Raw genomic sequence first — 13,540 nt, forward strand, 5'->3', positions numbered from 1 at the left:
ATTGTGCCGCTCCCGCCTCTTCCAGTAGCAAGAGGATGACTTCAAAACAACCGTATCCAGATTTGAGCGTTTGGAAAGAAAATGGAATTCCGTCAAGGCAATAAGGCCTAAAGCAGATGGCTTAAAGAAACATGAAGTACATGGGCTTTGCTAAGCCCAATCCGCAGATGCGTTCTAGAACATGTTGGGCTCGAGGCATCGGCCCATATTTATCCAATAGGCCTGTGTGCGCGTAAGCTCTCACATCTTTTTTTTTTCCTAAAGAAATATGTTGGGCTTTGTCTGCTGGGCTAAAGTAGTCCGATGAGGCAACGGTATGGCCAAACATTTCTTCTATTTAAAAAGAGACATCATAGACATGTTCAATGATGTTGCTCACACATTTTCTTTTCAAGAAACAGTGTACAGATTGAGACCTTATACACACGCATTCCCCACACATAATTCTTCTTACATTATGCTTTTACAGCCTTCTAGTAAGTAGTAACTAGTATACTTCAAAGCGCGCGTGTATAACTCAGTTATGGTGAAGTCTTTCTCTGATGGGTATGTTTTCATGAAACTACTTCGTACCTACAAAAGAAGTATGTTTTCTTTACTTGTATCTATTTGCATATTGCTTATAATGGCGATTGCTACATAAGAAATCAGAAAGAACCGACATGAGGAAGGCCTGTTCAAGCCATGGAGGTGGTGACCAAGGAGTTTTTGGGCAAGAATGAGTAGTGGTTTCATCATAGACTATGTGCTTGATGAAGTACATAGTTTTTTTTTTGTTTATTTCATATTCCGATATGATACAAAAGGCTGGAACTGTATCCTTTTAACTAAAAAATGGTTAATTCCACAGAACACGCTAATTCTGGACCGGGCGTGACGTACTTCTAGCTTTGCAGCTCCCGTCAGCCAAAGGTGGCGAAGTGGTAGTACAAGTTGCACCAAGCCGCGGCGGCGCCAATAGCCATGCCGGTAGGCGGTAGGTGTGCTGGGCTGCAGCTAGCCTTGCCGGCGACAGGGGACCTGGTCGCCGGGGCATCGAGGTGGAAGATGAGACGACGCCGATCAGGATGGCTTCGCTGCTCTGTCCTCTGAACAGGACTCCGATCGATTCGCTAATTGCTATGAACCCGACAGCTGTGACATGAAGCGAGAGCATTCAATCTTTTCTAGGATTCCAGTTCCCTGAGGCTGCTGACACGCAAGAACGCGAAGGATTTATAAGGTTTGTTCGGTTCCAGGCTAGCAGCACACCGCAACCCAACCTGGTGTAGTGTGTGTTGGATGATGTTGTGACACCAACGGACTGTAGTCCATCCAGGATCCGGCCTATCCTGTACACCGGATTAGAATAGGGCTCTATGTGTTAGCTTAGTCCACATATATGTAACATGAGTGCACGCGTAAACCATCGTATTCCACCGTAACTATTCAATCTATCAGTGTGTAGCCTTCCAGGAATGCTGGACGAAGTGATGATGGGATGTGCTCGTCTGAATTTATCTCAGCAAAATCAGTAATTTATTGTGCTTTTTGGTTTTAACTCCATGTTTTAACTAGCATAGGCAGAGCAGGGTTTCATTGCTTTTGTGTTCAGTAAAATATGGTTTTGAAGAAAATTTTATTGTTTTGGTCGCAAAAGTTTTAATAATGTTTCCTCGAATAGGTGTGGAACTTGCACCGTTTCCGTTTTGCGTAGAGAACTGAAAGTGATGCCTGTTTCCGGCCGGTAACTCTCATGGTGTCCATCAAGAATGAATTCAAGAGGACAGGCTGCTTGAGGTGTCTGTTTAGCTGGCTTTGTACCGGTGGCAGCCGGCAAAAGTAAGGCAAGTACACGTACTACACCAAGTTTATAGCCGCAAGGACATCCAAGAACTTGGGCGATGTGTTCTCTTAGCTGGAGATGGCGTTTACTCTTGTGAGTTGAGTTCCCATACCATTGGTATTCAGGCAAACCAGAAAATGATTTTGCGTTCCTTACAATAGACCGCACAGGGTGTCCAAAACTTCAAGTAATGCTGCAGGTGATGACATTTGGTTTTTGTCAGGGCCACGTATGAGGGTATGAATGAGTGACGTGCCGTTCGGTTTCCTTGTGCTGTTAGGATGCACAGGTGTGCACTACTGCATCTTTTAAGGCTGCCACCTTGTATAACGGTGCTAACCTCCCGGCGTAGGAAATGGTTGAAATGTTGCATCACCAGCAAAAGTTACGGCGACTGCATTGGTGATGCTTATCGACAGACTTGAATCTGTTTCAGTGGAACAGAGTTTGATCCGAAAGATGATGTCTATGTAGGCAGACCATTTTTTTTTTCTGAACATCCTTGGTGAAAACACATGCACCACAAGTTCAGGAAAAAGAACATTTTTCAGACATAATTACGTGCCGAAAAACTATCTTTCTCAGATGTAAGTTAACTATATGTGCTGTAAATTCTATCTGAGGCAACTGGTTATCACCGGTTATGGAGATATATTGTCTGATAAACTTGAAATTTTGGGGGTGAAGTGACTAGAATTTTGAATATTCAAATTCGATTATTTCCCTTACACTACCCAATGATTAATATTTTAGAAGTTAGAACTCACCGGTAGCCGATGATGTATCGCCAAGTCACTGGTAGTCTAGTACTAGCACTGATGCGAACTTGTAGCCTACCCTACCATCATGCTGAATGCTGATGTGTCTCCGAATCTGTGTGCACCAGGATCGATTTCATTCTTCCAACAAGATCTCCCCAATCGAGCCGGGATCTTAGCCCTCCTCTGCCCCCTGGCGCCAAGAACAATGCCTGTCAAAACTCAAATCCACCCATTTCACAGTTGAGTTTCACCTCCAAATACAACCTGAACTGAAACATCAAACATGGCAAGCATGCTATAAGAGGCACAACCCTCTTCAAATGCAAGTCTCCCTCCCTCCCCCCGGTTGCTGCACCGGAGACGAAGCGACAGCAAACGCGGCCTCGTGCTCGACGACGACGACGCCCGTTTGCATATAGAGTCGCCGCGCGCGCTCCCGGTGCTCCCGCCACCGCCACCGCCACCGCGCGCCCCGAGCCTCGCCGTCCATGCGCGCGCGAGCTCCTGCGTCTCCTCGGCGTCCCTACTGATGGCTCTTTCCTCGCCGGCGCGGCGCCCTCGGCAACCCCTCCTCCTACTGGCTCTGCTCCTCGCCGCGCTCTCCTCGCCCTGCGCCCGCGCCGCGGCCTCGGAGCGGCGCCGCGTGCTGGCGCCGGCGGCGTTGCCACCGGCCCTTGCCCCCGGGCGAGCGTGGCAGGAGTTCCACGTGGCGCCGCCTACGGCGCCGCGGCTGGGCGCTGGCGTGTCCAAGAACGGCGAGGCCGCGCCACGGCCAACCAGGGAATGGCGGCGGCGGGTGCGCCGAGGCCGCGGCGGGGGCACCGGCGCGTGGACGTTCTCGGCGATGCTGCCCCGGGGGTTCGTGCCGCCGTCGGGCTCGTCCACGTGCCACAACGACATGCCGGCCACCGCCGCCGACGCCCAGTTCTTCGCCTGCAGCGGCGCCGGGACCCCGTGACGATCCATGACGGCGACGCGCGGCCGTGTCTCTGCCTGCCTGCTTCGACCAACAAGGATCCAAAGTCCAAGAACGGTTCCTGAAATCGCAGGATTCTCCTCTCTGCTCGTTCCTGAGGGGTTGTTGCAGGCAATTGTAAATTCGGTGAGGCTTAAAGAACTTTTCTTCTCCAGAGTTCGTGAAATAGTCCAGGCTCTATATCGGATCAACGGATCGGAAGCGAGCTTGAGTTCCTATTCCTAGTGAGTTGCCGTTGTTTCCATTTGTTTCCTCTTCCTGCCCCTGTTCTTGAACATGTGCCAAGACGAAACATCCATTCAATTTGCACGCAGAGTGTTTGGACATTTCTTCTCTCTTTAGCTACCCTGCTTCCTCTGTTTCGGTTTAGTCCCTTTTTCTGTTTTCTCCTCATTTCCATGACACGGTAAAGAAATCGCTTACTCGCGAAGCTCTTTGACAGATCAGAGGAGAGAACAGTGTTATTGTTCTTGAGACGACAACCGTAAAGCTTTGCATTTGATGTTACTCCTTGCTTCTTCTTCTTTTCCTCTCAAACACGTAGGAAAACTGCACGTCTTGAATCAGCAACGAAATTTGGGCTACAAACATGAGTTCTTTGGTTACTGGACGTTTCTTGCTTTAACTTGTCACAACTCACAAGAACTGCAACGCAGAGGGTTCGGAGCAAAAGCACTCAAGCCCTCGATCTGCCATTTAGCTCACGAGCTATCCTTTTCTTTCTTGAAACTACAGCAGCTGATCCTGCAATTTTATGGCATCATTAAACTAGGCTTAGAGTGCATGTTAAGCTCGGTGTTTCTTGGAGGCGGTTGATGCTTTTGGTGCAGGGGACTGTGGTGGTGTTCAGGCGTGCGGATTAAGAATAGGCTAAGAGGGTGGGATTACAATTTACAACAACCAAATCAGCCGGCATGTGGTCTTCGCATGATCTAGGGGGATCATTTCAGGCTGGTGATTGGCGAGTTCCCATGAACGTGAACTAAAGCAATTGTATTTTTATCGCCGTTCCGTGGCGTCTACTCCATGCACCCTCGCGCGCCGAACGCCCTTTAACAACAACGTCGCGCCGCCTCGATCTCGTGGTGTTACCGTCCATGTGTGATTATGAAAGTTTCGATTCATTCCCAAGCTAAGCTTGGTTAGCTCTTACCTGACTGGGCGACCGAAACTGGAAACAAAAGGGTTGGTGCCATCATGTGGAATGTGGACCATGATCAGGACGTAATTAGTTGGCCATTGACTGGATTTGTTTAACTACTGTCCTCTCCTGCTGATAAAAAAGAGGTGGTACCAAATATCCAACCACTAGTTTGTATTTTTTTCCAGTGATCTACTAAAATAACAAAAAAATTCTGATTATAAAGACACAATAGCTAAGCTCACCGCTTAAACACTACACTAAGGGAAATTTGATGTCTAAGTATCAAATCCGTCACACAAGTCCCCTAAGTTCCCTTGTTGGGTTTGAGTAGTTTATTGGTTAACATGCAATTGCCATGTGAAGGATCAAGGATACAGTTGGTTTTGATAAATTGCAAGAAACCAAAAAGGAATACTAGTGTTTCTGTCTCCGTCTCTTTGCTTAGTAGCAATTAAAACAAGTAACAACTACACAATACATGCTACATCAAGGTTTGCAACACTAAAGTGACATGCAATAATTTAATTTCTAAAAATATAAATTTCTTAAAGTAAATTATACAATAAAACTGAAGACAAGAAATAACCGATTAGATTAGAAGACACAAATTTATCTTGTGGTATCGGTGGCCTATCAATCATACCTAATCTACATTAAGATGAATTCAACCCACTATCAAGTCACAATTCGATCTTCAACTGGATCGATTAATAGAACCACGTAATATCCCAATTTTCACTAGAGTTGCACTTCAAACGCTCTGGTGAGAAATACACCACAACTCTTATAATCACAATTGGCCCCTTTCACAAGCTTCATGACGGGTTTCCTCCATCTCCAAACCATCTAGGAGGTGGTAACCTCCACGAGTAACAAATTCATCCATACACGTATCTTTGCATCTCCTAGTTCATTCTTAAATTATAGGACGACAGACGCCGGGGTTGGGGCCACCCGCGTCAGGGTCAAGCCGGCCTCACCTGGACTGCGCCGTCTGTCGCCATCATGGAGCTGGAGCCGGCTGGCCACCCGCACCACTGGTGGCCACGCCGGTCGCCTGCAACGCCAGGACCGGGGTCGGACCCGGGGTGGCAGGCGCGGCGGCGTGCCAGAGAGGTGGGAGAGAGAAGAGAGAGGGAGGAGATAAGGTTGGTTGGTTGAGAGGGAAGGGTGGGAGGAGAGTTCGGCCAATAGGAACGCTCGGTTTCGGAGTTGTGGATCGATGATGTGGCAAATGTGTTTCTTCTCTGGAGTTATAACACATTTTTAGACTACTAAACGATCTCAAATGAAAAGTTGTTAACTACAAAGTTTAAAATCTCATCGAGCTCTACAATTTTAATATAAAGTTTGTATTCATCCAAGATCGTATGCAAAAATTTGTATTAAAAAAATACAGCCTTCAAACTTAATCATTCTCATTCTTAGCTTTGTTTCTATTTACGGAGCCCAACAACACTTGCGCCGTCATCATCATCATACATCTTGACACCGCTCCCATCGTAGGTCGCCTTCTACTGCGACAATGGGACTCCGAACGGTGGTATGCTACTCGGAGTTGTGGCCGCCCCCGCTTACGTCGGAACGCACGAGTTCCATGTGTGGGTCCCACGTAATAAACAGATGGCATCAAACCACCCACAAATATCTTCTACTACTGTACTTGCAAAGAGAGGACTATTGGGGATAACACACCAACATATTGTGAAGCAAAGCCAACATATTAGGAACAAATGAATAATAACATGAGAGCAAGTAAGTATCAACGGATGAGTATTTCTGCTAGTAATTTCCTTATATCTCGACTAAACATCATATTTGGGTCTTTGGGTGGCTGAACCAAGCCCCATGCCGTTTAAACCACCCCCAAGGTCGAGCTCCACGTCATGATGTGGAGCATGTGGAGCTCGACCTTAACTGTCTTAAACTTCATCACCCTATTCTCGTATATATTTTTCACGGGCGAACTACCTCAATCTTTACATGGTCGAACTAACACCGAATGAGTCACGATGAACAACATGCTATTTAAATATATAATAATTCATTAAAAATATTATTGTTTTTTAAAGAAAAGGATTTAGCTTGGTCACGGTGAACACCATGCCATCTAAATATGTATGATTAATGCACAGAGCATCGTATCAACTTAGTCAGTGAATTTAATAACCGTGATTTTTTCTTATCGATCTAAAATATACTAACAAGTATCATCACCATTCAACATTCATGAATTTTACTCGATCACCTCTGAAAATTAGCAAAAAGTTAAATTAAATCGTCCTAACACGCGCGTCTTGATCTAGCAGTTCGCGGGCCGTGGGTTCGTGGGATACTCCCGAGTCCTAAGCGAGGGCCCGTGACCGTGAGAGCGCTCCATACACCCACCACCCGCTCGACCAAAAACCCAAACGCGCCTCCCGCGCCATGCCGCCGCGCCCGGCGGCGCTCCGCCGCCTCCTCCCCACCCACCTCCACCACCCCGCCGCTCGCCCCGCCCCGCGTCGGCCGCCTCCTACGTCCCCACCGGCCGACCAGGGCCCGCTCCCCGACCCCTACGCCCTCCTCGTCCACGACCCCATCGACCTCCTCTCCTCCCTGTGGCGACGCGCGTTCGCGCACCCGCTCCCGTCCCCGTTCCCCAACCTCTCCGGCTACGCCTCCCGCCTCGACCTCTGGCTCCTCTCCTACCAGCGCGCCTGCGCCCACGCCACGGGCACCTTCCCGCCGCGCCAAGCCGTCCCGCTGCCCACCCTCCACTGCCTCCTCCGCCTCCGCGCCGCCGCGCTCCGCCGCCACCCCGCCTTCCCCTGGGGCGCCTCCACGCACCTCCTCCTCCGCTCCCCCGCCGACCCGCCCTCCACCGTCCCCATCTCCCGCCGCAAGCTCGAGGCCCGCTTCGCGGACGCGCCGCCGCCGTTCCAGGACCGCGTCGTCCAGGAGCTCCTCCTCCTCCTCCTCGAGCCCGCCTTCGAGCCGCGCTTCTCCCCAAAGTCCCACGCGTTCCGTCCCGGACGCGGGCCCCACTCCGCCATCCGCTCCGTCCGCTCCCATTTCGCTGCTTACCTCTGGTTCGTCTCCGCGGACCTCACCTCGGTGGTCGATGGACTCTCGCCGGAAACCATCCTTTCATGTGTCCAGAAGGCTGTCTCCGACCGCAAGGTGCTGTCGTTGCTCAAGTCTGCCCTCAACGCCCCTGTTCGGCCTGGGTCTGTGCCACCACCAGATAAGGACCTCGACGGGCTGGCCAAGAAGAGGCTGAAAAGGAAGGTGCTCAGGAAGAGCAGGAAGAAGAAGGTGCTTAACGAGAATGAGCCGAAGCCTGACCCTTATTGGTTGAGGCTGTTCTTTGGGTTTGCTCCTGAACAGGCATGCCATGTGCCGAATTATGGGCATTGTGGTATAATTAGTCCTTTGCTTGCTAATGTGTGCCTTAACGAGCTGGATTGGTGGATGGAGGAGAAGATTAATGAGTACTTTTGCCCGTCCAAGCATGATTCGATTTGGAAGGAGGCAGGTGATGAGGGGTGCCACAATCCCGCTTGGCCTGAGTTTGTTCCATCGGCTGGGAAGGAGAAGACAAGGAAGATGGATTTCCTTCGATTTGGTTCGCATGTCTTGATTGGGATCAGGGGGCCAAGGGAGGACGCAGTTGAGATAAGGAGACAACTGATGGAATTTTGTGAGAGAACATTTGGTTTAAGGCCAGAGAATTCGATGGTGGAAATCGAGCACATCACAAGGGGGATTGAATTCTTGGATCATGTGATCACGCGCAGGGTCATCTACCCGACCTTGCGATATACTGCCAGTGGAGGTAACATTGTCAGTGAGAAGGGTGTCGGAACATTGTTGTCTGTAACAGCGAGCTTGCAGAGGTGCATTAGGCATTTTAGGAAACTTGAGCTTGTAAAGGGGGACAGGGATCCTGAGCCATTGCCATGTTCACCAATGTTGTATTCTGGGCAGGCACACACTAACTCGCAGATGAACAAGTTTCTCGAGACCATGGCTGATTGGTACAGGTATGCAGATAACCGGAAGAAGATTGTAGGGTTCTGTGCATATGTCATAAGGAGCTCACTGGCAAAGCTCTATGCGGCAAGGTATAGACTGAAGTCTCGAGCTAAGGTCTACAAGATCGCTTCACGGGATCTTAGCCGTCCTTTGAGAGAAAACACAAGGAATGATGCACCAGAATATTCTGATCTTTTGAGGATGGGACTGGTTGATTTTATTGAGGGTGTACAATTTGCACGCATGTCATCAATTCCATCGTGCGATTACACACCTTTCCCTAGAAACTGGGTACCACACCATGAACTTGTATTGCAAGAGTACATTAAGCTGCAAGATCCAAAGTTCTTTTTTGAACTTCACAAGACTATCAAACGTCAGGAAATAAGTTCACCACAGGATGATGTATCAAAGATGGTGTGGTATTATAAAGTTCATGGTGTTTATGATGACAAAGGATCTTTGATGAGAGCCAAAGAATTGAGAAATGGTGAAGTTGTCAATGGGTACAAGCAACTTCTATTGGATACATAGTCTGTGACTCCTATGTTCCTGATTGTTAATAGAAATATTGATGGGTATGCAATGGTGCATCAGGCAGATTCTTCTGTATTTTTTGTTGTACGAGTGACCCTATTCTCATGGGTATCTATGAACAGCATTTCAGCTAAAGAAATGCACCAAAATCATTTATTATGGCATATAAGAGTATAAATTTGAATGCTTACAGCAGCGGTTCACCTTATATCAAGGTAAACTCATCTGCTCTCATGTCATGCCAACTTTACAGTTTATTTTTATATTCCTGCTTCTAACAGTGGAGCACTTCTGAAGCTTCTAGATGCCACTTCCAATAGCATTCTTTTGGATGAACTTCTCTATAGAATTATACAGAAAATGAGAAAAAGATAGCCCAGTTCACGGATTTCTCTTAAAAGTTTTTAGAGCAAATATATACGAAATTCCTGTGTTTTTTTCCTTCTTACCATATTCCATTAGACATGACATCTACTTTGTTTACTAATACTATTTCTGTGTCTTTGTATTCTTATACTTCAAATTGTTGAAAGCTTTGAGTGAGGTACTGACATAGTAAAATTTCAGACTTCCACACATTGGTCAATTCAATTGTATTAGGTGTAGGGGTGAAGCACACCGCACTGGACAGGTGCAATCATGCAAGTTCCTGTGTTTCTTGGTACACTTCTGGAGAAAATAGAAATTACATTTGCCTTCCTAATTTTTCTGCTTAAATAATCATTACATTTTACTAAGTCTTTTCAAACTCTTAAGAACTCAGTAGTGCATAGTTTCTTTAGTATTTATATGCTTTTTTTGGACCTCTAAACTAAATCTCTTTTGACTTTTTGAGGACCATTCACTGATAGAAAGCTCATGCTCAAAAGCTAAGCAATAATCAATTGAATAATTAACAAAGCAAATCTTAACCTGATTTCTGCATTCCTGTCAGGATTCTCAAACTAAGGACTGTGAAATGAAATGTGGAATGTTCTCACTGGGATCATTCCAGTCAGTTTTTCAGAAAGTTTCCGACTTTTGGTTTCTGTCTTTTCTCCTACACATCCCTTAGTATTGATTCAGTTTCTCCTTTGTTGGCTAGACTCGTTGTTATTCATCATGACTAGACTCATTGTTATTCAGCATGACTAATTAGTTCATATTTGAATATCTGTACTGAAGAAAACTAGGAATTGACGTAATTGTGCATGAACTTGCTAATTTTTTATTATACATTTTGTGTACAGTAATCCTTGTTGTGGCCAACTAATTCTCGTCTTAACTCCTGATCTTGTTATACTTAATTGATGTTACACTAGTATTCTTTCTTTCACTATTTCATGTGGTTACAGTGGATCTTGTTGGAGAGCATAATTACCCTTCGAAACAATAACCTTTCATGATTGCTATTGTGGAAATATCGCTGATGAGTTTGCTAGTACATTTCTAGCCACCAGTATTTTAGGATGACAGCAGCATCCATTTCAGGTGCAACTATTGTTCTTATTTTATCCTTTCCAAACGAATTCTTTGTCCTCCTTTTTCATTTGTATTTTCTTTTAGAAAAATCTGGAAGATTTTACCATCTTAGACATGGTTAGTCTGCAAACTCCTTTTCCATCATTGCATTTTTTAGCTGCATGCCAACTTCTGTAGTTGCATGTAATATTACTGTTCCTAAATTACTCATTCAATTGACCATGATGTGTATATCCTTTTCTTGTTATTGTTGGTTGGATGATAACAAAATATGCTCTTGTTTAAGTTATCACTGTGCAACCCTGTGTCTCTCTAGCAGCATGGGCATGTTATAATGATTGTCTCAATCGTATGGTAGTTCTGATGGTGGTCACAGCTATCATATCGTTCCTTCTATTCTTTTTATTATTTTGAAAATATTTTTTCTTTAGTTAAACCTGTTGTGAGTTGGAGACTTGGATGTCTAATATTCTTGACCAAAGTATTCCATCCTAAAAGGATCTTATTTAAGTAGTAATAAACCTCCCCAGTCTGCATTCCTCAGGAGGACAGAAAAAGAGATCCATCAACCAACCAGTTCATTAGTTTGTATCTGGCTCTGCACCCACTGAAAGATAACATACAAACATAAAGTCCTAAGTAACATTTTGCAAAAGCTACTTTGGTGTTCATGACAAGTAAGGAACTCCTATAAACTGATTGTACCTTGTTTTGTTATGTTAACTGCTTGGAAGCTCTTTGTGATATCATTGATGGTTTCATGCTGATTTTGACATTTTGGGCCCCCACATAGCGAAGTAGGTAGAAGTTGGTTGGTGCTAAATGCTAGATGTAGGACACGAAACAATGCTTTGTGTTCTTCTTGGCAATTTGTAACCTTATATAGTTTTGCACCTTGTAGTTTATTTTGTGGCCCAGGAACTAGGGAAGTGGTATCTATCTTGATGTACATATCTTGTATCTGTTCCAGTTGCAAAGTAGGAGCATTCAGGCTAAGAGAGTTCTAGTAATTAAGGGATGCTACATTAAAATGTCTGGATGGTTTAGCTGATCTAGAAAACTAGGTGCCCTACTTGTACTAACGAGATTAGTTGTCTACTGGGTTTGTGATGCATTAAGCATGTCATGAAAATATGATTTGCCAGGGGTTATACTTCTTCGTTCTGTTAACAGGGGATTTGGTTTGTGAACCTTGTAATTTTGGAATCCAGTTCACAATAGTGCTTCATGGCTCGTGAACCTTTAGTTTTTGGTTTACTAAACCCAATTTGTAATAGCACGCTGTGATATGAAAAAACGATTGTTTAATGTCAATAATTCCAAAAACCACTTGCTAGTACCAAGAGTCAACTAACAGATTATGATAAGACATGTATAACTTAATGTCTTCATTCTGGACTAAAGTGACAGTAACAGATCATAGTAGGGTTCATTATTTGTTTCCTTTGGCTATCCTGTGAGAGCACCCAACAGATTCATGTTGTAGTTGGACCCCTCCATTGATGCTTTACCAGTGCCTCAGTTATTCCCTACCACATAAGCCCTCATTGGCCTACACCAACTTGGAGGTGGGGTTGCTTATCAAGTACCACGAATGGTATGATTTTTGCGGGTCATGGGTTTCCTTTATTGTAGGTCATATTGCAACTGACAGCATGTGGTGAGCCTGTTTCTTCCTGTACAGGATCATTTGCCTACAACCACTGGAAGAAGGTAAGTGCCACATCCTATTCATATGCTACAGGAAATGCTACTTGATGTTTGCCAGTGCTATGCTACATTGCTACAATGCTACTGTCACTGCAAAAAGATTGTTACTGAAATGAAAATACCTTGCTGCGCATATGGTGTAGGTGTAGAACACCTTTTTTCATTGGGGAGCATATATGATCATTCTCTTCCTGTCCTTTCACAGATTCATTGATTGAGGAGTATTAAAACTTCACAAAGTTTTCTTCAAATTTTCTAGTGTTTAAACTAATAGTACAAGTGGATCACATTCAGTTAGCATGGGCTTCCATAGAATTCCTATCTTTCAAGTAAGGCAGATGGTTGCCCTAGAATCTATCCTCCTTATCTGTTGACTTTTTCCCCCTTTTTATGTTTCCCCCTCTTTACAAATTCTGAAGACAAATATCTATATGTATAGCCCAAATGGATGTTAAGAAGATTCACCAATAGGATTTATCTTGCCTTTGTTTCTTCAAGTTTATGCAGGCAAATAATCTGCACACACTATTTATATTCACGTCCCATCCTGTTCCCGCATGTTTCTTTTCCTTCTTGAATGTGGGGGCGTCATAAGTTGCTGTTGTTAGTTTGCCATCGGATTGTTTAAGCATACAGTATCTTGGTTATAAGTTGGGAAGCATTTTTCATATGGTTGGAACGCATATGTCAGCTACTACCTGTACTGGATGGCCCCTTGCAATTATTCAGATCAAGGATTTTGTCCTGGCTGCAAAGCTTTCACATGTGTCGACAGCGACTCTTTTTCCGTTAGCTTATCGTGCTGGTCTTTTATTCTATTTTTCATACATATCTTCAGTGATACACCCGTCCGTTTTTTCCCTTCTTCATTTGCGTTATGGATTTGTTTTCGTATGCTATCCTCAGTGCTGGAGTCCCCGTTGCCATGCCAAATATCCTTGCGTGCTGATCGATCTGCTGTGGTTCAGTTCTTTTTTTCTTTTTTCTTTTTCTTGTGCGGAGGGCTCGGGTTCTGTCTTTTTCATGGCAATATTGATGTGAATAAAGTTGCATTTGTTCTGAAGAATATGACATATTCGCGATGCGAGAAGAAGAGCCCTATCTTTTTC

At 45.2% G+C, this 13,540-nt stretch overlaps 2 protein-coding genes across 2 annotated transcripts; both read left to right on the forward strand.

Annotated features, from left to right (window-relative positions):
• Positions 1–2,745: 2,745 nt before the first annotated feature.
• LOC117853812 (uncharacterized) lies at positions 2,746–4,069 on the forward strand. The gene has a single exon (XM_034736099.2). The coding sequence runs from the start codon at positions 3,116–3,118 to the stop codon at positions 3,542–3,544; it is 429 nt and encodes a 142-aa protein (XP_034591990.1). The 5' UTR covers positions 2,746–3,115; the 3' UTR covers positions 3,545–4,069.
• A 3,049-nt stretch (positions 4,070–7,118) lies between these two features.
• Positions 7,119–9,468, forward strand: LOC117853764 (nuclear intron maturase 1, mitochondrial). Its single transcript, XM_034736052.2, has one exon. It carries the CDS (start codon positions 7,134–7,136, stop codon positions 9,255–9,257), a length of 2,124 nt encoding a protein of 707 aa, XP_034591943.1. The 5' UTR covers positions 7,119–7,133; the 3' UTR covers positions 9,258–9,468.
• Positions 9,469–13,540: the final 4,072 nt, after the last annotated feature.

This window comes from Setaria viridis, chromosome 4 (genome assembly GCF_005286985.2).
Source record: "Setaria viridis chromosome 4, Setaria_viridis_v4.0, whole genome shotgun sequence".
In the NCBI taxonomy this organism is placed as follows: domain Eukaryota; kingdom Viridiplantae; phylum Streptophyta; class Magnoliopsida; order Poales; family Poaceae; genus Setaria; species Setaria viridis.